At 44.3% G+C, this 27,154-nt stretch overlaps 1 protein-coding gene across 5 annotated transcripts in view; it reads right to left on the bottom strand.

The window, feature by feature from the left end:
- Window positions 1-313: 313 nt before the first annotated feature.
- The window catches only part of Spmap2l (sperm microtubule associated protein 2 like), a 52,433-nt gene continuing 25,592 nt past the window's right edge, over window positions 314-27,154 (bottom strand). For 2 of the 5 annotated variants that reach the window (XM_015990471.3, XM_042257548.2), the window contains 7 exons: window positions 25,244-25,309; window positions 21,783-21,911; window positions 13,407-13,544; window positions 11,522-11,630; window positions 2,462-2,593; window positions 975-1,150; window positions 314-641 (listed from right to left, as the gene is read on the bottom strand). In XM_015990471.3, coding sequence (XP_015845957.1) covers window positions 527-641; window positions 975-1,150; window positions 2,462-2,593; window positions 11,522-11,630; window positions 13,407-13,544; window positions 21,783-21,911; window positions 25,244-25,309 — 865 coding nt within the window. In that variant the 3' untranslated portion in view covers window positions 314-526. The remainder of the gene's footprint in view (window positions 642-974; window positions 1,151-2,461; window positions 2,594-11,521; window positions 11,631-13,406; window positions 13,545-21,782; window positions 21,912-25,243; window positions 25,310-27,154) is intronic. The other 3 variants (XM_042257549.2, XM_076546476.1, XM_042257550.2) reach the window with 2 other exon arrangements.

Genomic DNA, 27,154 nt, shown 5'->3' with positions numbered 1-27,154 from the left:
GGCGGCGGAGACCTGTAAAGATGTTGAAGCAAGCAAGCAGTTCCCTAATAGGGATGATGAGAACCATTTCATCTCATCCAAAGAAGCTAGTTCTTCGTGTCCGTGTTTTTGCACGTGATGAAGGGAGATTGACAAGGCCACACTAAGAATGACCTCAATGCCCAGGATTCTGTAGAGAAGGGCGGGAGATAGAATTGGGGGTGGGGAGGGGTGTGTGTGCAAAGCACACAAATGTGAGAGACTAAGTCCTCCGAGCAGCACAGCCAGGGAGCCGCCGTGATGCCCGTGTGAGTGGGAGGGATAACGAAGCAGGTATCGGTTCCCCCTTTAATGCAGGGTGGAGTCCCCAAACTCGGTAAAGACAAGATCACAGACAGTGCCTATCTGACGCTCACGGTGGTGTTCCCTGGAGGTCTCACGTTTGGGAGGTGATCGGTAAGATGTAAATACCAAGGCAAGGGAACCAAGTCATCTGCTACGTGTTCCGGATACGTAACTCGTGTCTGCCTCGGATGGCTTGCTGCAGTTAGCGCATGATGGGTTCCGCCAGCTCCCTGACCCTGGCAGAACACTGTGCTTTCAAAGCAGCAGGCTTGACTTTAAACACGTCTGGGTCGTAGAATACAACATGCACTGAAGCCCTGGAATAGTAGAAGAAGAAACCAATCTGAACTAAGGAGAACAAAAAGAGGAACTGATATTTCCCAAGCACAACCCCACCTCCATGTTAAGCACTAGGGTATTATTGTCCAGTTGGGATTTAGTGGTCTCCATTATACAGGGGAGCAAATGAAGACTCAAAGACGCTATAAGCATCATCTAGGGTCTGCCCACTGTCAGATTCCAAAGGCTTTGCTCTTTTCCATCCCCCCCAAAAATGTTGCCTGTTTTTGTTTTTTAACTTTAGATCAACCTCCCCTCTTTCTCCAGACCCCTAACCTTTCCTGTTCTTCTTTAGCCTTAAATCGCCATACCTTGGGGGTGGATTAGCTAGCTCCTGGATTCTGTCAGACACCCGAGGATGGGCAGCAGCAGAAGACACAGGCCATCGGGCATCTCGGACAGGGAGATAATCTTCGTGAACAGGTTTGGACTTGGCTAGGGTTATTGTTCGGCTAGTAGGTTTGGCAAGCAGGGCAGCAGGGGATATCTGTAGCAAAAAAAACAGAGATGCAAATCTCCATCCCAGAATTCCCCATGCCTCCTGGTCTCCCTCTCATCCCTCGCCTGCAGTACTGTGATGATGTGCACTCCCAGCGGATCCCCATGCCTCTCCTCTTAGCCTGAGTGATCCAGCCTTCCCCTGATACCTCCTGGAGCAGGGACAGCTCTGGGGGACTTGTCTCCGTCACCCCCACTTCGTCATCTCAACTCTTCACCAGGCAAGTAGTTCCTAGAGCTAAGTTGGAACCCACCACCCTCAGGTGCTCACTCCTTCTGAGGCACCCTCATTTTGCTGACAGTAGAGTAGGTTCCTCCCTGTATCTGCAGGGGCCCCATAAAATCTGAACGCCACCCCACTTCTCTAACTTTGTCTTCTCCCCCTCCCATCAGGGGCACTGTGACTCATGGCGGCCACACAATGCATCCGTTCTGGCTCTTTCTGCCTCAGGACCTCTGTACTTAACTAGTTCTACTTGAGACGTCTTTCCTCATTCTTGGCTGAGATTATTTCCCTCGTTTGTGTCTAAATCAGACCCCCATCAGACCCTCAAGGAAGACTTCCTGACCTGCGGGAACAGATGACCCTTTCTAATGGACCTTCTCTGCAGAACTTATACTTATTTAATCTTTCTGTCTGTCTGTCTGTCTGTCTGAGACAGTCTTACAAGCCCTGGTGCCTAGCTCATCATCAGAGTTCAACTCAACTCTGCCTCAAATCTGAGATCCTCCTGCCTCAGGCTCCTGAGCACGGAGATAGCACATTTGTGGGCCATTGTACCCGGCTCACTGAAGCTTCCTCATAGTGTGTAACTACGGTGTAAACTCATTTGCCTGTTTTTCATCTGCCTTTTTTCCATTACAATATGAACTGCTCAGGGGAGACTGTTTGCCAGTAGCTAGACCAGGCTCTTGTACCTAATAGGTGACAAACGAATACATGGAGCCTGACTATTCTCTTCTTGTCTTACATTGAAATGATGTCTTCCATATTGTGTCTTCACTGTTACTTTATCGGTAAGGTAAGAAGGATGGTGCCCTAGCAGGCAGTCTCCACTGCGAAAAGTGCTTTGGAAAGAGCAGAGACTCACACCCCCAGCTCACTAACTTCAAAGCTCATGTTCTTTGCCCTCAACTTTTCTGCCTCTTCCCTTATCCTATCTGTAGGCCTCCCTTCCCCCTACAGACCACTTTCAAGACTCTCTTTTCTGATGACTTTGAACTATGCCTTGTTGAGGCAGAAATAACATCTTAGGAGCAATCAGGAGGACAGCCAATGAGTGAGACAGGGATGGCTTACGGGACGGATGGGCAATTCACTCTTCTCTCTCTCATAGCATAGACCCTCTATCTTGATCCTCGGGTGGGCAAGGTCTACAATCCTGGGACTTGCAACAGCACTCAGGGTAGAGAAGGAGATCTTGGTTTCAATCTAGAAGAGAAAAAAAAAAAAAAAAAAAAACAGGATCTAAATATTTGTCCTGTTCAGCATTACAAAAGAGGGTCTGAACTCAGAGCCACCAGGCTTCCCCCACAACCCAGCAGAAAGGATGGGAATCCCACAGTCATCCTTGACAGGACCAGTTTCTATCTCACTCCAACTGGATTGTACGTGTTCTCCAAGCCAGCGTTTCGCAGATTCAGGTTTTCTATGACAGGCGTGGGAGAGACAACCAATGATGTGACATATTAACTCAGAAATAAGTGGTGATGCTGATCCGTGGACTAAGAGAGTCAGCCAAGGTCTAGTGTGATGGCTCAGCAGGGAGCCAGGACAGCCTGACGACCTGTGCTCAGTCCCCAGAACCCACATCAGCGGAGGAGAGAACTGGCTCCATGGGGTTGTCCTCTCACCTCCACGAATGTACCGTGGCGTGGCTGCATGCGCACAGGCGCACAGACGCACAGACACAGATAAATAAATAAATGTGATTTTAAAATTTAAAAACAAAATATGAAGTCGGCCAAGAGAAGGTAGGGCTCTATCATATGAGACCATCCAAAAGAGAAGACTTTTAACCCTTGAGGAAGGGTGCTCTCGGCATCACAGATCGCCACATAAAGGACATAAGTGGCTCTCTTCTAATTGGAACAAGTAAGAAAAGCAGTGGAAGCCAGGAGGAAGCAGAAACATGCACCTCTGGCAGGTAGCTAGTTAGATATTAGCAGGCTTGGAGGACTCTGGGGCAGGACACCCCCCCCATCATCGACAGACTGTAAAATAAAGAACTACAAGGGTTGGCATTTGATTTAGGAGGATCAGACCTGAGTCATATTTCTGTCCCTGAAGAGACATACGCCCCCGAACTGTCCTAAAGAAGGCCATTAACAAATAACACTCTAAACCTGAACCCGGGAGCCATAAACCTCATGGGAGTCCTACCTAGTAAGAGTCTCTCTGATGATGAGTGAAGATAGACTGTTACTGCTTCTTGAGAGAGTCAAGGGACACAGGCTTGCCTGTCACTTAGACAGGACAATGCCTCTCAGAAGAAGCCGCTTGTTCTAAAGACTCTAGAAAATAGTATAAAGCCCACGTAAAATGCAGATGAGACAATGGTCTCTATGGTCATTATCTACTCTTACCCTTTGAAAATGTAGTTTGTTTATTTATTTATTTATTTATTTATTTATTTATTTATTTATTTATTTATTTAGGTTTTTCAAGACAGGGTTTCCCTGTGTAGCTTTGCGCCTTTCCTGGAACTCACTTTGGAGACCAGGCTGGCCTTGAACTCACAGAGATCCGCCTGCCTCTGCCTCCCGAGTGCTGGGATTAAAGGCGTGTGCCACGACCGCCTGGCATTATTTTTATTTTTTTTAAGATTGTTTTTATTCTGGAGCCCATTACCTAAGATGGGATACCTTGCTCAGCCTTGATGCAGAAAGAAGGGGCCTGGACCTGCCTCAACTGAATGTACCAGGCTTTGCTGACTCCCCATGGGAGGCCTTGCCCTTTTGGAGGAGGGGGTTGGGGGGGAAGCGTAGGAGGGATCTTGGTTGGTATGTAAAATGAATGAAAAATCTTTTTTTTTTTTTTTTTTTTTTGGTTTTTTTTGAGACAGGGTTTCTCTGTGTAGCTTTGCGCCTTTTCTGGAACTCACTTGGTAGCCCAGGCTAGCCTCGAACTCACAAAGATCCGCCTGGCTCTGCCTCCCGAGTGCTGGGATTAAAGGCGTGCGCCACCACCGCCCGGCAATGAATGAAAAATCTTAAAGAAAAAAAGGTGATTTTTATTTCAGAATTATTTATTTTATGCATGTGCTTATTTTACGTGCATGTATGTCTGTGTGCCTCGTGTGTGCCTGGTGCCTGAGGAGGCCGGAAGAGGGTGTCCAATCCTCTGGAATTAGAATTCTAGATGGTTGTGAGTCACCACATGGGCAGTAAGAACTGAACCTGGATCCTCTGCAAAAACAACTACTGAGCCATCTCTCCAGCTCCGAAAGTGTAGCTTATTTCATAAGCTCATCTTGTCTTCCACACTATATTCTGCGTGTCTTGTTTGAGTTCTTAAACCAGAGATCACAGGGACCAGAGAACTAAAGGATCCAGATATTACCGCCACCAGATCTGGAAAGTCATTTATCAGTACCTAAATTGTGAAAACTTGCTCACATCGTGTTTTACTATCTGCGTTTTACCGTTTATTCTCTTTGCACCACTGTTTACCGTTTCTACTATTTGCATTGAAGTAATTACTTATACAAGAGCTTGAAGGCAGTGGGGCTGGGGAGCTGGTTCAGTGGTTAAAAGCACTTGCTGATCTTATAGTGGACCAGGGTTCCATTCCCAGCACCCACACGTGGTTCACAACCACTTGTGACTCCAATTCTGGGATCTCTATTGTCCTTTTCTGACCTCTGCTGGCCTCAGCCATGCCCGTGGTGCACATGTAGACATGCAGGCAAAATACACATAAAATAAATCTAAAATTAAATTAAAAAAAAAGAGTTTGAAGGGGGATGTATCAATCAATGGCAACAAAATAAGACTTTAATTGCAGGCAAAACAAAAAAATGGTGAATTGGTTTCTGAATCTGTTCTTGTGCTGTTTAGGTGAAGATGACCGTGGTGAGCCGTTTTATGTGCATCCAGAGATTTATTCCTTGTCTGGGCTGTCGTTTCCACTCTATTTCACTGACAGAAGCACCGGGCCTTGGAGGTTCGGGGGTGGACGTTTACATGATTGGGAGATGGCAAAGCCGGGATTCAAACTGAGGGTGGTGCATGTCTCAACACCATGGAGAACTAATTAAGCATTTAAAGCATTTATTATGAATAAAGCTTTGTCTGCTACAGGGCTCCAGGCGAATTGAAGGAGTATGTCAGCCACTGCCTTTAATTAAGCCTTTCAGTCAAAGGGGAATAAAACAATCGTTCAGTCAATTCTATAAAGTAACACAACAAGGAGAGCCAGGCACAAGGGGTGCTGGGCTGTCTGTGGAAATGCAGAAGGCCAACCACAGCTAAAACCTAAGTGAAAACGCGAATGAAATTAGAGGCCTTCCATTGTCCCATTTCAGTTTAGAATAAATATTTATTCTAAAACTAGACAATAGAGTAGCTACCTATGTAAGACTAGGTAAGTAGGTATCGTAACAGATTTTAGAGTTCATAAATAGATCCAAGATAACTGAACATAGAAGGGGTTAATCAAATTGTATGAATATCTGTGTGGAACTAAAAGAAATATCAATCTCTCTCTAACACATGCAAAAAAAACCCTACTTCAAAATAGATCATATTCATTTGATCATCTAGCACAAATGTAAAAATTAGAAAGCTTCTAGAAGAAAATATAGGATATCTTACAAGCTAGGAACAAAAGAACATTTCTCAAGAAACAAAAAAAAATTCACCATAAAAGAAACAATTGGCAAGGTAAACTTAATACAATTTAAAACTTTTTTCTAATAAAAATGCCATTTATAAAATTAAATCTGGACATGTTGGTTCACATGTATAACCCCAGCACTCAGGAAGCTGAGGCAAGAAGACTGTCATTAGTTTGAGGCCAGTCTGTGTTACATAGTATATTCTGGGCCATTCTGGGCTACAGAATAAAGACCTTGTCTCAGAAAAACCAAACCAAACCAAACAAACAAACAAAAAATCAAAACATATATTTACAAAAATGCCTGTACAGGAACGCTCATAGCAAAGTTATCTGTGGTAGTCCACATAGAATACCTCAAATGGGACTGGAGAGATGGCTCAGCGGTTAAGAGCACTGGCTGCTCTTCCTGAGGACTCAGGTTCAATTCCCAGCATCTACATGGTGGCTCACAACTGTAACTACAGCTCCAGGGGATCTGACACCCTCACACAGACATGAGTGCAGACAAAAGACCAGTGCACATAAAGTAATAAACGTAAAAAACACGACAGAAATACCTCAAATGCCCATCAAAGGTGCATAATCAAATTATGATATAGTTACACAATGGAATGAAAAACACTTACCAATAAGAAGGAACAATTTACTGGTGTATTCAGTAGTACAGAAGAACCTTTTATGTTGAGCAAACTAAGCCAGATTCTACAGGACAGATGTTGTATGATTCCATTTAGATCAAGGTCATGAGCATGCAGAACTACTCTGTAGCAATAGGGATCTGAATCCTAATAACATCCAGGGCAAGGGGTGGGCTTGGAATTGTGAGGAAATAGGAGGAAAACCTATGGAACAATTGCAATGCTTTGTGTCTTTGGTTGGCTTTGTTTTCTTCTGAGACAGGTGCCCATCTTAGCTCTGGCTGGCCTCAGACTTGGGGCAAGGCAACCCTTTTGTGTCAGCCTCCCAAGTGCTGGGATTACAGACATAAGCCATTGTTTCATAGCCTGAGTGTGGAATATTTATTGAATAGGCTTATGCATTTGTTAGCTTATTAAATTGTACACTTAAGAACTAAGCACTTCATAGAAATTAAAATTCAAGAATTTCAAACCATAACCTCAGAAAAAATAGTTTCATAATATAAAACAGGTGAATACCCTTAATATGTAAATAAATTTTACAAGTCCTTAAAAACATACATACCAGTAGAAAACAGAGGCATCAATAGATAATTTTATCAAAGAAAACAATACATAGTAAATAAATGTGGAGAACTATTTGAACTTTTAGCATCAAAGAAATTAATAACTTTAAATGAAATACTGTTTTGTTATACAATTAATATTTTGCAAAATAATATCTAATGTTGGTAGAAATGCAGTGCAAAAGAGCCGAATAATGCAAGTGAATATGTAAATCAAAATCTGTATCTGGGGAACATTCCAGAATTTTATATAAACCACTCCAAAATGCAGTGATTTTACTTTCAGAATTTGTTTTGTTTTGATTTCTCAAAACAGGGTTCCTCTGTTTAACAGCTCTGGCTGTCCTGAAACTCACTATGCAGACCAGGCTTGCCTCGAACTCACAGAGGTCCACCTGCCTCTGCCTCCTGAGTGCTGGGATTAAGGCGTGCGCCACCACCATCCGGCTACTTTCCGAATAACCACAGAGAGCATGTGAGTTAAAAAAAAAATCAGGACAGCCAGTGGGACAGTGCTGTGTGAGATCTGCAGAATTCAAGTGCACAGCATTCAGTCTCTTAAAAGCCAACAAGTGTTTAAATCCAAGTGGGTTTGTCTGGGTAGAAGTCGTGAAGAAAGCGAAGTGGACAGAGAACAGTGGATAGGTGCTAGGTGAGCCATGAGACCAAACACTTGAGTTCTGTGGACGGTGACAGAGTTCCTCTAAGGAGGGACTCAGAATGACAACCAGTTAAATAAAGGCTTCCTCTAGTCCATCCATCCAAAACGATGTCAGGTACCCGAGAGAGGAACCTGGCTTCCTTTGAGGGCAATAGCTACTGTTAAACTTGAGGTATATTTACAGTTAACTGGAGAGAATGGATAATAGAATTAATCATTAACCAATCACACAATTGATCATTTGTGTTGAGCGTATGGGCAACAACAATGTAATCTGAACATGGGTCACGGGGCAGATAAAGTACTATAGTATCAGTCTTACATTTTCTGATTTTGATAATATTTTTATGGTTTATAGAAGAAGTCATTGTGTTGGGAATTAACAAAAAAGAATTTTGGAGGCCAGTAGACCCATAGTTTACTCTCAGAAGTTATTCTGAAAGCCCTACACATACATGCACATAGCACATGCAGAAGGGAGAAATTAATAAAGGAATACATGATAATTTCATAATTTGTAGCAAGTTTTAAACTATTAATATAAAAACTATGTGCATACTTAAGTGTGAATATTTAAGAGAATTTGGTCTATTTCATGTATAACTGAGGAACTGAGTTAGAATTGTGACATTAAATAAAAATTTTGTGTTTATTCTTAGAACATTTATTTAAAAAAAATTCATTTGGACCTGGAGAGATAGCTCAGAACCTGGGTTCAGTTTCTGGCACCCACAGGGTGGCCTGTAACTCCAGGCCCAGGGGATCTGATGCCCTCGTCCCCATACAGTGGGCATGAAAGCAGTGCACAGATGTACATGCATGCAAGACACCCGTGCACATAAAATAAATAAGAATTTTAAAAATCATTTGTACCTTATTTGTAAGTTTAGTGTATTAAATTTTAAGATAGTGATCTAGTATTTCAGGTTTGATTACTAATGTAGATGGTAAGATCACTTACCAATAAATCAAATAGTTATAATCAATAATCAAGTAGAATAAACTTATAAATACAATTTAAAATTGTTTGAAGGGATTTGTTAACTAAATTTGGAAGCAATCAAATACAAGTCAGGATCTTTTGATTTTAGTAAAAACTAATAGGACTATACATAAAATGCTGGAACTTGAAAAGTCAGGCTAAAAGTCCAAGAAAATTGACTTTGAAATTTGAAATTTAGATAATGGAACTTCTTACTAGTATCCATGTTCCAGAATACCAAAGGACTGACATCAGCTGGTGTGGCAGGGCTTTGTCAAGCTCCTATAGATTCTTCGACACTTCTCTCATTAAAAGACTGAGTTTGTGTCCCTACCTCCTTGAATCTGACCAGACAGTAACTGTTATCAACCAACAGAGCACACCTGAAGTACACGTTCATTCCAGACCCTACCCATTTTCTAAAAATACAGCTTCTACCTAGTCTCTTGGAATGTTCCCCCTCAACCTCCCATTTTAGGACACTCCTCCAAGCATGGCAGCCATGGCCTAGAGGTCCACACCACATGGAGGGTCCTGTGAAGGTTCTTCTGTCATTAACAGCTGAGTCTAGCCTGGTCACCCCAGCCTAGGCACTTCACGTAGGTGCAGTTATGGATTGAATATTTGTGCCCCTTCATATATTAAAGCCTGAATCCCAAGTGTATTATTAGATGTGGTCATCTGCTAGAGTTGGGTATCAAATGTTTCCCCACAGGTTCAAGTGTGTTTGAACAGTTGGCCCCAGCTGATGGTCCCGCTCTGTAGCTTACATGCTGGGGCCTCACTGGAGGAAGTAGGAAGCTTCAGACAGGCTGTCAGGTTAAAATCTGGCCCTGGTTCCAGCCTGAGTTCCTGCTCTGCTTCCTACAAGCCAACAAGATATGACCAGGCCACCTCACACTTTGGCTTCCACAACTGTGTGCCACTCTGCTTTCCCATAATGATGGATTGTAACTCCTCATACTATGAACCAAAATAAATCCCTTTTCTCTCAAGTTGCCTCTTGTCAGGTATTTGGGTCCAGGGAAGAGAACTCTTCCTGTAACTCTTGTCTGTAACATTGTCTGTAATCAAGAAATTGGCGTCACCAAGAACAGAATCTATTGAGATCTTAATTTTGGGTTTTGCAGCTTCCAAGGATACATATACGTCCTCTGTTGAAGCCACCCAGTCTATGGCATTAGGTACAGCAGCCTGTCCTGACTAGGTTATGAAGGAGCCTCCAGATGATTTTAGCCCCCCACCATAGCAGGCACCCAGGTACGTAGAGATTCCCAGCTAAGCCTTGACATGGAACAGAGGCATGCCACCCCTTTCTCCTTGTTGGAATTTCTGGCTCATAAAGTCCTTGAGTGTGGTAAAGTGGTAGTTACTTCACCCCATCAGGTTTGTGAGTTGGCAATGAAGAAAGAGACAATCAGACCAGAGCTCTAAGGTTCTTTATATCAGTTCTAATGTTGGTTTTAGAAGTTACTTTGGTGGCATTTAGAGTCACAGGCATTAAGGCGTCCATTATCAGTGGTACTTAAAAAAAAAAATCAACAACTGGTAGCCATGGCGTGCAATGGCAAAACAAACCAGAGCTTTGGGTGAACAACAGTGGATGCCGAGAACATGCCGATGAAATCAGGAGGACGATGGAAGGGGCTGTCTGCTGGTAAGGACGCTGCACAGCTTGAGGAAAAACAAAACAACCTTCGCAGGTCGTTAAATTTCCAGTTTCGAATCCAGATAAAGGACCAGAAACGACTTCCATCAAGAGAAACCTTTATCCTCTGTTGTCACAGGGCTGGATAGTGTGAAAACCAAAAGCTAATTCTGTGGGCTGGGTGGGTTACAATAAAAATTGGATTGCCAAGCTTGTCCAATCACTGATGTTAAAATTAGGGCAACGCTTGGGAAACGGTGGGACCTTGAGGATTGGGATGCTGATGTATGGGCAGATTCCAGTGAAATGGGGGACCCTAAACCCTGAAATTTCCAGTAAAGTGGGGTACTCTAAACCCTTAAATACTACTTTCCTTACCAGTCCTTCCAGCTCCAAAGGGGCTAGACTCCACACCCCGGATACCTCCTGAGGAACTTCACACTTATTCCGGTGACCTCTCCACCGTGTACCTGTCTGCCGTAGACTTCATCTGATCCCGAAATTATTCTAGGGCTAATATATGTAATAAATCCCCTGTTCTATATCACACATGGTTCTGCTTCTAGGATCTACTCCTGACAGAGGAAGCAAAATTGATCGTATAAGAGGGGGAAACCCACCAAGAAAAATAGAGAAGGAGCTGTGGTTTGAAAGCGCAATGTCTCCCCTAGCGTCACATGTTCGAACACTTGGTCTCTGGCGGGCATTGCTATCTTAGAGGACTGGATAATCTTTGGGAAGGGGAGCCTCATTGGAGGAAGTGGGTCACTAGGCTTTGAAGTATAGCCTGGCCACACTTCCTGTCTGCTTTCTGCTTCCTGTTCTGTATGTGAGGAGGTGAGGGGTCCGGCCTCCATATTCCCGCCACCGTGGAGCCACCAGTGGCCACGCCTTCCCCTCCACGATGGACTACATGCTTCAGACTGTGAGCCCAGCAAACCCTTTCTCCTCAAGCTGCTATGTGCTTGGCCACACGAGAAGCAACTGGCGCCGAGAGTGTTGCATGGTGGCCAGTCACCACTTACGCTTTTCGGAGGAACGTAGTTGGGGTCTGGGCCTTTGGCTACGGAGAGCTGCAGAATCCGGGCAGACGGAGCAGAGAAACGGAAAGTCCCCGGCGGAGGTAAGTCCTCGCTGAGGGGGCGATATGCAAATGGAAACAAAATACGACTTTGGACAGAAGAACCAACAGTTCGCTGCTACAACCAACTGCATCTACGCACACCCTCTGCAAGCAGGGACATATTTTCTCACGCCTATGAGTGTTGCTGTTTCTCGTTAATCCACAATACGAGATACATCTTTCGTGTCACAGTGGATGTAAATATGTTTGTATATACAAAACAAAATTCTCAAGACACTGCTTCTATGCCATATATTCTGATCTAATTTTTTTTAAAAGTTTGATTTAACTAGGAAAAAAAAAGCAACCTAGAACTATATGTTCCATTTTGGATGGGTTCTGACCTGTGGTCTGAGAAATACCTCACTGCCTACCAAAACCTCCTTCATAGTAGTTCCTGAAGTAATTAGTTCCCTCAGTCATCACCAAGGATGCTCTGTGGACCCTTCTCTTTTGTAGTGCAGTGTGAGATAATCCTTGTCTTAACTACCAGTCTCTTGACCAGTTATCACCAGCTATATACCATACAATTCTTTCTCTGATCAAAAATCTACCAGTCAAGTCAATCAATCTACAAATTTAGCATGGAAAAAGGTTTTCTCAAATAACTGATGACATTCTAAGGGTGGAGAGCTACAGGTTTTGTTATCACTATGAAGATACAATTAACAACATAAAACTTACCCTTTCTTTTTTTTTTAAATACATTATCTCAAAACTTTACTGAGCATTTGTATAGGGGGTATTATTCCTGTTTTGACATCGTACAGAATAGGTTCAAATGACAGATCCACAGACACAAAGCTAGTACTACTAGAGCTGGGACCTCAATTTGAGTTTGTCTGCTCAAAACTTACCCTTTCAAAGTATACAACTAAGTGGTTTCTAGAATAGTCACAAAGTGTTCAGCCATCAGCATTAATTTGATAGCATTTTCATCAATCCAAAAAAGCAAAATCCATATAGTTATACAAAGGACCCAGAATAATCTAAAATGATCATGACTATGAACAACGAAGTTCAAAGGCAGTTTATGATTTCAAAATCTACTAAACAGGGGCTGGAGAGATGGCTCAGAGGTTAAGAGCACTGACTGCTCTTCCAGAGGTCCTGAGTTCAATTCCCAGCAACCACATGGTGGCTCACAACCACCTGTAATGAGATCTGGCGCCCTCTTCTGTATACATAATAAATAAATAAATCTTAAAAAAAAAAATCTACTAAACAGCTGTAATAATCATGATTGTGTATTATTGCATAAAGACAAACATTTAGTACATGGAGTAGAACAGGCAATTCAGAAATAAAAGTTTGCACTTACAGTCAGTTGGTTTTTGACAAGGATGTGAACTGTTGCATGTATGTTTGGATTTAATTTGCTAGCATTCTGGTATGGACACATGTATACATGAATATGCATATTTGCAGGAGTGAGTGGTTGGTAGCTTTTACGTTTTGTAATGGATTTTTCTGGGTTCTGTAGATTACAAGCAGGAGTCATCATACCAGGCTGAGAGATTCTTTTTTTGTCTGATAGTGAGAAAGTTTACTGTGAATTTCTGACCCAGCATTCCCAGTCAAATGTAATAGCTGATGATGAGCCTCTGACCACCACCCCCCGCCCCCCCCCCCCCCCCCCCCCCCCGCATGGGCTGCAGATAGTCGACAGTTTTATCCACTGTGTTTGGACATAAACAGCCTTTTCACTCAGACGAAAGCTGGAGCTACAATGTTGTGACACTTAAGCGAGCTAGATCAGGATCTCTGGGGAGTTTAAGATACTCTACCTATCCAGCAGACACTGTGTTTTGAATCTGTTGGGTATTGCCAGCCTCTGGATCCGTTTAGAAGGCCGGGTAAACAGCGCAGGAGGAGGGATCTCCCAAATTACAGACTGTCTTCCACAGCTGTAGTAATACTGAGCCCTGCAAATCACAGAAGAGAAAAGAAATCAGGGACATAGGAATTCAGATCATGACAGTATTCTCCAGCACTGATTCCCAGGCCTAGGAAGCAGGCAGAAAGCTTATGTATATGCTACTGGGCTGTTTTCCACACTGGGAGAAGTGAGTTGCTTTAGAAATGGTTACAGCTTAAGTTTTCAGTTTGTTTCTATTATCTTACTCTAAAACAGGTAGTTTTCTTTACTGAACTATGTATATCTTCCCAACAGATGAAAAGGTACACTACTGAAAGGAGAAGGTTAGCTGTTCTGAAGGCCAAATTCTTCTAGGAATGATGGTGTATCCCTGTAATCCTGTGCTCAGGAGGCTGAGGCAGGAGGAGTCCCTTTGAGACCAGTCTGGGCAAGATACACACACAAACATGCTGGGAGATGTCTTTCTGTGCAGTGTGAATATATGTTGTTTTCACTGGTTAATACATAAGCTGCTTTGGCCTATGGCAAGGCAGCTTTGAGGCAGGCAGGAAATTCAAGAGGGACAGGAAGAAGAAAAGAGACGTGGGGGAGACACCAGCCTGCCACCCAAGGAAGAACATGCCATCAGACAGGTAAAGCCACGGAACACGTAGCATAACACAGATTAGTAGAGATGGGTTAATTTAAGATATAAGAGCTAGCTAGCAAGAGGCCTGCCATAGACCATACAGTTTGTAAATCATATTAAGTCTCTGAGTGATTATTTTATAAGTGGCTGTGGGACTGCAGGACCGGGTGGGACCGGAGAAACTTTTGACTACACAAACACCCCATCTTGTAAAAAGGAAGGAAGAAAAGAAGGGAAAAGGAAGGAAGGAGGGTGGGAGGGAGGGAAGGCAGGCAGGCAGGCAGGCAAGTTCACTGGCTGGATTGCTGGGAGAGAGAGTATCCTGGCCCCATGTCTCTGTGTCAACCCTGCAGTGGTGGTGTCCACATGGTATGGAGCAAGGCTGAGATCGCTGTCTGCGGACCTGAATGCAATCCCTTGCTTCAGATGGACATACCTGGTGTGCTCAATGAAAGAGAAAAGGTCAGATTTACAGCATACACCGATGCCACGCTGCCCAGGTTTCAGAGCTCTCTGTCAGCATGACGACATTGTGTGGCTCTGCCACATGCTAACTGGAACTGTGAAGTATGCTGGCCTTATTATCCCTCTTGCCCCTACAGAATGAGACTTTGATGACCCTCAAGAGAAGATACAAATGGGAGAAGGGGCAGGCTCTGCCACCTAGAGAGAATTTGCCTAGATGAAGCTAAAGAGGCCCGATTTAACATTAGTGCAGCCGTGACAGGCTGCAGACTAACAATACTGGGGACTAGGCCTCACCTTTGCAGTAACCAGGAAAAGCCACAATCTGTACCCTGCAGGGGACCAATCAGAATTGAGACACACAAGTACTAACTGCTCTAAAACATTAAGGATAGCTTACATCACTTGTATATAGGTTGTCTATTTCCTTGTAGCAATGCCAGTACCAATCCCTGTTTGACAAGACTTCTGTTACCTCACTCCTGCCCAGTCAGGAGTTCAACGCCCATCTGAATTCGGAATTCCCCTACTCCCCCATCCTTTACTCCTTAAAAACCCTGCCTCCACTGAGCTCAGTGTTCTCCCTGATCCAACCACTGTGTTGGAACGGACAGAGAGCCCAAGCTCACACTTGCAATAAAGGCTCTTTGCTTTTGCATATGAACTCGGACTCCTGGTGGTCTCTGGGGGGCTTGTGACGTGGGCATAACAAAGCAAGCATTGGAAGCCACATCTCACTGTCTTGTGTGTGCTCCCATGAAGTCTCTCCCCGGTGGCTTTCCTCTCACCCTGTTCTCAGTCAAACCGTGATTTTTGTGGTTTTCTGGAGTGTGAGCAGGAGCTAAGCAGTAGATGGGAAAACACCAAAGATGTTTGGCAGCTTTTTGAGAAGTGTGGTGCAGAGGGCTAATGAAGTCCTTCATTTGTAGTTAGGGAGGTAGTGGCTTCTTTGAGCGAGAGACAAATTTCCCTTCTGTTACAACAGGTTCAAGGATTCCTAAGCTAGGACAGGAGGGGTTGATTTCACCAAAATGTTGCTAATGACTATACCCGCACTGCAGCCTGCTTGCGTGGCTTGGCTTTAGAGGAACCCATATGGGAAAGGACCCAGTGAGGGGAGCGCAGCTATGAGGAAAGGTTTGGGGGCAGGGGGTGGAGTCTCACCAGAAAAAGATTTAAAACCGACAGAGTTCACACATGTTCCTACATGCTCGACACAGAGGACCCAAGGGTCTCTTATCCGGACGAACCAGAACCCTTGTTGACCATGGGAACCCAAAGAACGTTTTGGACAAGGCCTGGTTAAAAAGCAAAAATGACATGCATTCTACTTATCTTAATACCCAAAAGTGGGTGCGGCTCTCAGCCCTCATCAAGGAAGCTTCCTCTGGCAGCAGATGGAGACCATCCCAGAAGTCCACAGCTAGTCAAATGCAAGCTCAGCTGACGTGTCCACAACCCAACCCCTATGTCTGGGGCTCAAGGAACATTGCAGAAGAGTGGGAGGAAAGACTGTAAAAGCCAGAGGACCGGGGTGTCTTCTGTATATGACAGGGAAGCTGTGCCCGTGAAATCTCAAAAATATGGTCACCTACACAAGACTTGCATGATGACCACACCTTCTGACATGCCAGATGTGCCTGGGGAAATCTCACAGGGCCCTGGCCCTAAACGAAGAGCTACAGGTCATTAACGGTGGTTGAGAGAGAGAACCAGTCTTCTCCAGGGATGTGCTTCCTGATAGGTTATTCAACCCCAAGCAGTCAGCCCTAAACACATACATACATATGAACAACTTGAAATGGACTCATCAGGCTGTGTTTATCTATACTTCCTGTTCCAAACATAAACATGAGGTCATAAATTTGAGGATGAACATGGGGAAGGCATTTTAGTGAATTGAGTGAATTTGGAAGAGGAAGTATTCTTTTAAGGGTTTTAGTAGACATGCGTACATTTAAGTTCAAATATTTTTTTAAAGATTTGTTTGTTTGTTTGCATCTATGCTAATCCCCTGCCAGGTTTCACCCTCCTGAATGCTTAAGGGAAGTTCCTTGTCTGTGTATCCTGCATAATGGGCGTTAACAGCTTAGATGCAAGATTGTAAAACATCAGTAGCGAATTTCTGCCCTCAGGGGTCCTCCCATTGTGCTGTAAGCCTGTATTTAAGACCTCCTCCCTCCTTCAATAAATGACATTCAGCATTTAAAATTAAAATATATATATATATATATATATAAAATTGAATGAATATTTCGAATGTAATCTATGAATACCACAAATGTGATTAATTTCATGAGTGTAATTAATGAATATCATGAGTGTAATTTAAAAAATAAGTAAAAAAATAAAAAAATAAACAAATTTTAAAAAGATTTGTTTGTTTGCATCTTTTTGTTTTTGGGGTTTTGTTTTGTTTTTTCTTTTTGAGTCAGGGTCTCATTACATAGCCTAGAGTGGCCTGGAACTCACTATGTAGACCAGGCTGGCTTCAAACTCATGAAAACCTGCCTGCCTCTGCCTCCCAATGCCTAGATTAAAGGCATTTGCCACCACACCTCTCCTATACTAGATGAGTTAATGCTGCACAAATGTGGCAACTTGTAAAGAGAGTAGATTGAGAAGGTCTGGGGATAAAAAAGATGAAGCTTCCCTTTTCCTCCCCTCCAATCCATCTCAGGTAAATATGTTCTCTTCCTTTTGGACCTGCAGAAGGGCAAGGGGTTTCCTGTTATTTTACCTTGAATGTGTCTCTAGTAAGTGGCAGACCTTCCAAACACAGTCATTACCTCTTACCTAGCTTTTGTCCCTTCAACGCTCTTCTCAATATGCTTGCCGAACTATGCTTAGTGGCATTATGTCAGACAAACAGGATGGAAAATGCCAGTAAACACGACAAAGTGATTCACACGTCTTTGGGAGAGGCGATGAAATTAACGACGTATACCTGACATTCTCTTGTGCAGACAAATGGGATCGTTTCAAGGATTTTGAAAAACTGTGTAAAAAACTTTAAAAAGCAAACAAACGCATCAGTGAGTAAAGCCTACATAGACGTCATTCTGAAACAAAAGTCCAGTTCAACCAACATTAGATTAGAATGGAATCCCGTGGTGCTGGAGGGTTTTATGTGGGAACCCCCAACCTGGGAATCCAGTGAGCCCGAGAGAAGGAGAGAGAGATAAAACTTTTGGAGGCCTTAACCATAGGAAACAAGCCCTTAGAAGAGGATACTTGTAGGGAAGGACACCCAGGAGGAAACCACAAAGGCTGTTGAGAGGGCCTGACATGGCAGACCGGATGGAAACATGGACGGAAAATCCAAGATCCACTGAGAACTGAGAGGAAGGGTGTGGCCAGTCCTCTGAGGGAATCCGAACGGATTTCCCAGATTCCTTGAACTTCTAAAATGTCTCCCATAAAAACAGTCTGGATATATGTTTGCCTGAGAAAGACTATTTCTCCAGCTCAGTACTGCTTACTTGTTTGTAGTTCTTTGTGAAGGTTTGAGACCTTTTAGCATGTCTATTATTGTGTCCTTGAGAGGCCAAGAATTTGAAACAGAGCAAGGGGGGGGGGTATATGGGAGAGTTTGGAGGGAGGAAAGAGAAAGGGAAATGATGTAATTATATTATAATCTCAAAAAGATAAAGGAAGTTTTGTTTTATTTTTAATTGAAGGCCCTGGCTTGAAATAGTAAGGACTTTTGTAAGAATTCCTGAAAGATAGCTTGAAAAGATGTTTTCTTAACCATAGAAAAAGTGATAGAACCCTTGCTTAAAATGTGCTAGGCCCAGCTTTGGCAAGCATTAATGTAAGCCTAGGAACTGTAGCCATGAGATTGGATTCTCCAGAAGAGCTGCCAGCCAAAGTCATGCTCGGATCAAGAAAAACAGGCCTTGGCGGTTCGTGTTCCTGGAGTTGTATCCATGCCAGTGGATGTCCACACAATCCAGAAGAGAATTTGACATTGCTGCTGCTGCTGTTGCTGTTATAACAATGGCGCACACTGCTGCTACTGTTTCTAGGATTACCATTTCATAATTTCTTACTACAGCTAGCACAGTGGAGACCCTGGCAACAAAAGTAGCTACCACAGTTAGTTAATCTTTCATTCTATTGGGCATGATAAATTTAATTCAGTAGTTATATACATCTTGATTGGCTTTGAAAATTATAAATTTATAAACTCAAGTTCCAGTTGCTTTTGGGATACTATCTTACAAGGACTCCAACGTACAGTATGGCTCGTTAAGGAAGGGAATGGCTCAGTTGCCTTTAGCCTACTGGCTATGGGTGAGATAGGACCTCTGTTGGTCTTTTCTGTATTGAACACACAGATTGCAAGCCCAGTGCCACTTTGAGATCTTTGGCAGCAATTAACCATGCAGTTCACACACAATTGAACCTGTATGATAATGAGTATTCAGAGACAGGTAATGCCTGGGGGGTGCTCACCAACCTAAGACAGAGAGCCTGTGTGGCCTGGGCAGGTGTCTCCATGATGGGTAAGGTGACCTGTTGACGTCCCACGCGACCCAAGTCAGAAGCTCATTTTTTAATAATAGGGGGACCTGCAGGGGCCCCCCGTTTTGGGTAACTGTTGCCTTGCTTGCAGACCTTGACCTTGATATCCTCCCAATGCTAATTCCCTGCCAGGTTCCACCCTCATGAATGCTTAAGGGAAGTTCCTTGTCTGTGTATCCTGAATAATGGGCGTTAACAGCTTAGATCCAAGATTGCAAAACATCAGTAGCAAACTTCTGCCCTCTGGGGTCCTCCCATTGTGCTGTAAGCCTGTATTTAAGACCTCCTACCCCCTTCAAGAAATGACATTCGACATTTAAAATTTTATATATATATATATATATATATATATATATATATATATATATATATATATTGAATTTATATATATTTATATATATATTGAAATATATATATATATATTGAAATTTATATATATATATAAATTGAAAAACATGTGCAAGGCCCTGAGTTTAATCCCCAGCACAGGAGTCAGGGGAACAAATCAAACAAGCAAACCCCTAAAACTTTAGTTTTATCATTGTTTTGTGTATATAAGTGTTTTTCCTTCGTTCGTGTATGTATACCATGCATATGCCTGGTGCCCACAGAGGTCAGAAGGGCCTGTAGGGTACCCTGGAACCTAGTTTAGGATGATTGTGAGTTCCTGTGTGGGTACTGGGAACTGAACCCAGGTCTTCTGCCAGAGCAGCAAGTGATCTTAAGCCCGGAGCCACCTCTCCAGCCCTTAAGGATAAGGTAAGGGTGCATTTGTTGTGCGAACATGAGGACCTGAGTTTGGGTCCTGCACCCACATAAGAAGGCAGTCACCCATCCTGCCTATTACCCCAGTGTGGGGCAGAGACAGTCACCTACCCTGCCTATTACCCCAGTGTGGGGCAGAGACAGTCACCCACCCTGCCTATTACCCCAGTGTGGGGCAGAGACAGGAGGATCTCTGGGGCTTGTTGGCCACCAGCCTAGTCCCAGGTTTAGTAACAGACTCAGTTTCACAGTGATAAAGTGGAAAGTAATAGAGCAGGATGCCTGAGGTCCTCCTCTGGTCTCTGTACACACACATACACACACACACACACACACACACACACACACACACACACACACACTTAAAATTCTCTTAATTAAAAAAAAAAAGCCCACATAGGCCAAAGCATTAGGAAATAGAATACAAATCTTCAAGGTTATTCTTAGAACTGATCTTGTTCCAGAAAAACTTGCCGGTGGTATTGTTAGACCACCAGGGTTGTAAAGACAGAGACCACCATTCCAACCGAAGTGTCTGACGAGGCAACTTTACTCTTGATCAAGAGGGTGTGCCCAGGGAGAGCGAACACCGAGACAGGAAGTGCAATCGGTTTTTATTCTAAGGGGGCAGCTATGTCTTTTCCCTGTTGGCTGGGGTCTGGCCTCACAGTCTCACTCAGCTGGCTAGTCTGAAAAGAACTGATGCACAGGAAATGGGGGAAAGGGAAAGGAGTCACTTTGAGTAAGCTAAGGCTTTACCAGGTGGGGAGCATCAAAACATTTGCAAGTATTGCAAGGTGGGAAAGACAAAAAGATCTTAATTCCTTGTCCTAAATACAAGTTTTACAGTACTTTGTAGAAAAGACTCAGATTTGCTATTTCTTACAGTTGAGACCGGAAAACCGCACCAAACTGTGGGAGTCTGAATGTGATTGGCCCCCATAATCTCACAGGGAGTGGAACTATTTGGAGGTGCGGGTTTGTTGAAGTGGATATGGCCTTATTGGAGGAAATGTGTCACTGTAGGGGCGGGCTTTGAGTTTCCTATGCTCAGGGTATCACCCAGTGTCTCAGTTGACTTCCTGTTGCCTGCAAGATGTAGGACTTGGCTACTTCTCCCACACCATATCTGCCTGTACACCACCATGCTTCCTGCTGTGATGATAATGGACTGAACCTCTGAAAATGTAAGCCAGCCAACCCAATTAAATGTTTTTTTTTTTTTATAAGAGTTGCCTTGGTCATGGTGTCTCTTCACAGCAATGGAAACCCTGACTAAGATAGACGTTGGTACTTCTATCTTAGTGGGGTATTGTGATGGGCCTGATCATGGTTTTGTTTGGAGGAATTTGGACTTTGGATTAGGAAAGCAGTGGAATGCTTTAAGTGCTGCTTAATGAGCCATACTAGTAGGAGCATGGAAGACAGTGGTGCTGAGTGTGATTTGATGAACTGGGGGGGGGGGGGGGAGGGCTTTCTCAAGAGGTTACAGAGGAGAAGACTTTTAGCATGTTGCCTAGAGACTGTTCTTGTGATATTTTGGTGAAGAAAGTGGCTGCCTTTTGCCCTTGTCTGAAGAGTCTGCTGAGGCTAAAGTGAAAGGTTTGGGATTAATTCCACTGGCAGAGGAAATCTCAAAACAGCCTAGTGTAGACTCTGTCCTGTGGTTACTAGTGGTCACTCTAATGAAGATTCCTAATGAAAAGGAGCAAGCTGAACAGGGTAAATTACAAAATGCAAAGTGTGAGGAGAGAAAGACCACCGGGAAGTGGAATGGAGCTACGTTCTGTGAGCTTGGGTTCCGGTTCAACAGTTCACGGTTAGTGAGAGAGCTGGGCTCTAAGTTCGTTTTCCTCGTGGAGCCCTGAGGAAGCAACCTGATGTCACGTCAGCACCAACCTGTTAGGGACATAGTGTCGGGAGACCAGCTTGGGCTGAGCAAGGTCCTCAAGTCTCTTGGACAGCTGAGCCTTCAAAGCAGTCTCAGAGATAGGGCGGATAGGATCTTGATTTCCCCAAAACAATCTTCTGTCAATGAAGTAGAAAAGTAAAGCATGGTTTTAAATGAAATCCTGCTGATAAACACCTCAAAGGTGGCTCAACATCTATACGGACGTTTTATAATTGTGTTTTACATCTTCGTTATGTGTGCGGACACACATGCCATGGTGTGCGTGTGAAAGTGAGGGCAGTTGCAGGACTGGCCGCGTCCTTCCACCGTGTGGGTCCCTGGGATCAGACTCAGGTCGTCAGGCTTGGCGGCAAGGGCCCTCACCTGCTGGGCCGTCTCACCATCCTCGTCTCTCACGGGATTTTACGAGTTCCAGACACCAGGAAGAAATAAGCTATGGACATTAAAACAGAATTGCCTTGACTACTGCATTTAGGAACAAATGGTCACCTTGGGCCAGTGAGATGGCTCTGCTGGTAAAGAGGCGCCTGCCGCACAAGCCTGACAACCTGAGTTCGAACCCCAGATCCCACAGTGAAAGGAGAGAACTGATTCCCAAGGGTAGTCCTTCAACACACACACACACACACACACACACACACACACACACACACACACGAGAGAGAGAGAGAGAGAGAGAGAGAGAGAGAGAGAGAGAGAGAGAGATTGAGATTATAATAATGATAAAATTAATGGCGACTTAAAATGAAGAAGCCTATTAGAGATAAGATAGTTCAGTTTTGAGATCATGGAGTTAGCTGTGGCATCTGTAGTCAAGTTGGCATAAAGCAGACAAGCCAAAGTCTACATGGTGATCCCTCTTTGGGTGACCCCCTGTACCAGGTGGTCATACAATAAAATGGTTAACAGAATAATGTCAGCCACAACCATTTGTGGACCAGCTCCTCTGTGCCAGGCACCACGACAAGTGACTTAAAGACGTCATGGCATTTAGTCCCAATAGCCCCGTGAACCAGGTAAGCCTGCTGTGCCAGGCTGAGGGAGAAAGGAGAGATCAGCGTAGGGTTCCCTGAGAAGGCCCCACAGGAGGAGGTGAAAGGTACAGAGCCCTGGAATTGAAGCCCGCAGCCTGCTGAGGTAGGATGGGGAATGGGAACAATCGCTTCCTGAACTAGGCAGGTTTGGGTCAGAGCAGAAGAGGCTGCTGGGAGAAGAGGGCAGTAGGATCGGGGACTTCAAGATCATCCTTCCAGGGTACAGACCCCTGGAATTCAGAGCCAGTCTAGGACACTTGAAACCCTGTCTCAAAAGAGTAAGAGAAAATCCAAGTGGTGTTGGGTTTGGCAATTAGGCTGCAGATACCAGAATTTACAACAGAAAAAAAAAAAGATAAGCTGAATTGAATTGAAATCAAAGCATTTGCTCTGTGAAGACACCGCTAAGAAGACACAAAGACAGACTCGGACTGGAAGACAGTGTTGACCTGATAAAGCCCTAGTTCCCAGAAAACACCACAAACACTTGAGATTAACAAACAGTAAGAAGACAAGAGTCCGATTACAACGTGTCAAGAGGTCTAACCGGATTACCTCACCAGAGGAGACACGCACAGAAGGCTGTAAAGCATGTGCAGATCCTGCCTAAGGGATCTGCACACTAACAGTGAGCTATGCCTATGAGAATGGCTAAAACCTAAAGCACCGGTAACTCCAAAAGCTGCCAGGGACATGAGCGACAACAGGGTCTCTCATCCATGGGAAATGAGAACAGAAAATGATCCAGACACACTGGGACAGAGTCCTAGGGTCCCTTACAATGTTAGATATACACTCGCCGACTGATTCAGCAGCTGTTCTAGAATCCCAGACATCCACCCAACTGTGGTTGAAAGACACCAAAACCTGTACATAAATTGTATAACAGCTTTGTTGGTAATTGCCACGTATCAGCAACAACCCTTCATATGGGTGCGTGGATAAACCGAGGTTTCCATACAACGGAGTATTAGTGGGTCCCAGGGAATGTGTTAAAAGGAAATAAGATATCAAAACATGAACATAAATGGAGAAGCCCAGAGAGCCTATTTCCAAGTGAAATGAGCCTCTCTGGAGTCTTGCTGCACGATTCCAACTCTATCCCGGCCCAGAAAAGGCAAAACATTAGAAGCGGTAAACAAAGCGGGGTTGCCAGGGGTTCTGGGGGTGCTAGGGAGGAAGCTAATGAAGGACAAAGAGGAGTTTAAGGCAGTGAACTACTCTGTACTCCATTTTGCATTTGTCAAACCCCACAGAACCACAGGACATGGAAAGAACCCTAGGAAGGCATGGAGGCTGGCTCCTCTGCTGTAACAATACCACACTAAATCAGACAACGGACAGAGAGGAGGCTGGAGGAGAGGAGGGCTGTACGACATTTTGTCTGTGTTCTGACAAATGAAGCTTGCCTGGAGATCAGAGGGCAGAGCTAGCCATGAGTTAACCATAGAGGCCAGGTAGTGGTGGCACACACCTTCAATCCCAGCACTTGGGAGGAGGAAGCAGGGAGATCAGGAGTTCAAGGCCGCCCTGAGAGATTGACTCAGTCTAAAAGAGAAACAGAGCCAGGCGGTGGTGGCTCACACCTTTAATCCCAGCACTAGGGAGGCAGAGGCAGGAATATACGGCGGGTAGACAGGATCTCGGCCCACTCAGTCTGAGAATTTGTAGAGTCAGGATCTTCCCATTTCGGTCTGAGGTAAGAACTCCAGTGGCTGGCTGCTCTGCTTCTCTGATCTTTCAGCTTTCACCCTCAATATCTGACTGACTCTGGATGAAGACTAATTAGGATCGCACTTCAGAGGAGTAACCATGCTCAATTGTTCTGAACATCTAAAACTTCTCTAAAAACAACCAGGCTTTACTCAGGAGCCAAAGAAGAAGAAGAGGAGACATCCTACAGTATGAAAGACTGAGGTCTGGGCTGCTGGAGACCCACAGAACAGAAAGGTCCTGGGCAAAGGCTCAAAGGCTGATTGATGGACAGTATGCCAAGAGGCTGCAAAGGTGAACTTGCAGGATGGACCCAAGAGCTTCAAGAATGTGGAGTCACGCCTGGGGCAGCGCTTCTCAAAACTTTATTAGAAGCATCTGGGGAGCTTCTAAACAATCCTGAAGCTGCACCCCTAAACTAATTAAATCATATTTCTGGGTATGGGATTCAGCCTTTGATCAGTAGCAAAGCTCTCTATATGATCCTAATGTGCAGACAAATTTTGGAACCACCGACCAAGAGTTAACCTTCCATGTGTTCAGTCCCCTGAGGTAACATGGTTGGCAAAGTGAAGCCAGGTAAGTAGAGACAGCAGCTACACCTGAGATGCGGATGTAACTATCAGCCACGAAGAACACTTATATGTAGTTGATGTAGCAAACACAGTCATTGCAAACAAGACCATATAATATTGCCTTACCTATCTGGAGTTCCCCATTGCTTTTTCGGTCTGGAAAGATCTTCAATTCGCTTTCTAGAAAAAAAACTAACAAATACCAGCTAGTTAATTCAGAGCCTGCTTGGAAATACATTTACAACAGACGACTCCCATCAAAGAGATTCTGTCTCGGGAGGGGCAAGTGGGACTGCATATTTGGGGTGACTTAGACTGCTGAGGGAGGGTCTGAAGAGATGACTCAGTGGAGTGGCTAAGAGCGTGTCCTGCTCTTGCTGGGTACCCGAGGTCAGTTACCAGCACCTAGGTTGGGTGGTTCACTACTGCCTGTAACTCCAGTTTCAGGAAACCCAGCTCCAGGGAACCTGAACCTCCAAGGGCACCTGTGTTCAAACGTACATGCCGACTCATACACACAATGATAAAAACAAACTTCTGGTTCCGTTCTCCCATCCTCATCCCGGCCACCAGATGCACTGGTCTCCACGTCCCCGGCCTCCGCACATCACCTCTACCTGTTCCCCACCCAGTAGCCACAGTGAGTGTTCTAATCCATACACAGAACTCATGCGCTCTTTGCTGGACGTGACTTGGCGGTTGCGCTCATGGACTCACTGTAGCTATGGTGACTTGAAATGCACAAGGTCAAAGCCATCAAGATCACCCTGCATCCCAGCAGGCAACCCTGATTGGAGTTGGTGTTTCTTAAAGAAAAAATTTAAGGAGGAGGCTGGGAAGGTGGGAGGTTAGAGGGGAGTAGGTGGAGAAGTTGATGGTGGATATGATCAGCATGGTGGACCACACTTTTAACCCCAGCACTGCAAAGGCTGAGGCAGGCAGATCTGGTGTACATACATGGAGTTTCAGGCCAGCCAGGGCTCTATTGTATAAAAAGGAGAAAAAAGAATAAAGGATAATTTTTTTAAAAAATTGTTCTGAGAGATCCAGAATTGATCAAATATTGAGATACTATAGACTAAAAAGTCTTACAGTTATGATGGTGGTGGCGCTCGCCTTTAATCCCAGGGCTCGGGAGGCAGAGGCAGGCGGATCTCTGAGTTCCAGGACAGCCTGGTCTACAGAGCGAGTTCCAGAACAGCCAGGGGTACACATAGAAAAAAAAAAAAAAAAACACAAAACAGTTTTAATTTTAGAAATATTAAAATAATTATATCTGATATAATATATACCACGTATTATATATACATGACAAAGGAAAGAGCCCACTGGCTCCAGGAACGCCTTGGTAAAATGGTACTCGATAACAAAAAAAGGAACACCACTGGTGTGTCAGGTTGTAGGTGACTTGGTGACGCTGGAATGTGAAGGGACTGTACGCGCAGATTTCAGACAAGATGCCTATCTTTGACAAAACTATGAATCTGCTCCCTTGTACCTTCCCTGAGTCCTTGCACCTCCAGTCCCACCGTGGCAGAACTATCATGCTGTCCACCGTCTGTGGGCTTCTCTATGTTTCCCAGCCTTCTTTGCGGCTGTAAGCATGGAAGGACGTAGTCGTGTCTAGAGTGCTAGGTGTCACTTCCAGGGCAATGCGTTGGAGAGTCTCTGGGGCTCCTCTATCTCTCTCGCCCAGGTGCATGACCCTGGGGGCCACACAGTCTACTCAGCAGAGCTACAAGGTGGAGAAAGACTAGCTAGCCCACACTGGACATGAGGGAGGGGTGGGCTTTTCTTAGGTTAAGTCATTCGAGGCTTACACTTTGCTTGTCACGGTGCGTGCAGATTAGTATATACCCTGTTTCGTAGCTCGTGTTCTAATTTACTACTGTTCGAAGGGCCTAATAATAATCAACATTTTTGTCTATCACTGTTAGCAAATGAAAATAAATGAAGGAAATGGACAAATAGAGTAAAAAAATACTATTCACAGAGAATTAGCACATGTCAGCGATTACTCCCCCAATTTCAATAAAT

The sequence above is a fragment of the Peromyscus maniculatus genome, chromosome 10 (assembly GCF_049852395.1).
Source record: "Peromyscus maniculatus bairdii isolate BWxNUB_F1_BW_parent chromosome 10, HU_Pman_BW_mat_3.1, whole genome shotgun sequence".
NCBI lineage: Eukaryota > Metazoa > Chordata > Mammalia > Rodentia > Cricetidae > Peromyscus > Peromyscus maniculatus.
This window is presented reverse-complemented; position numbering and strand designations above follow the sequence as displayed.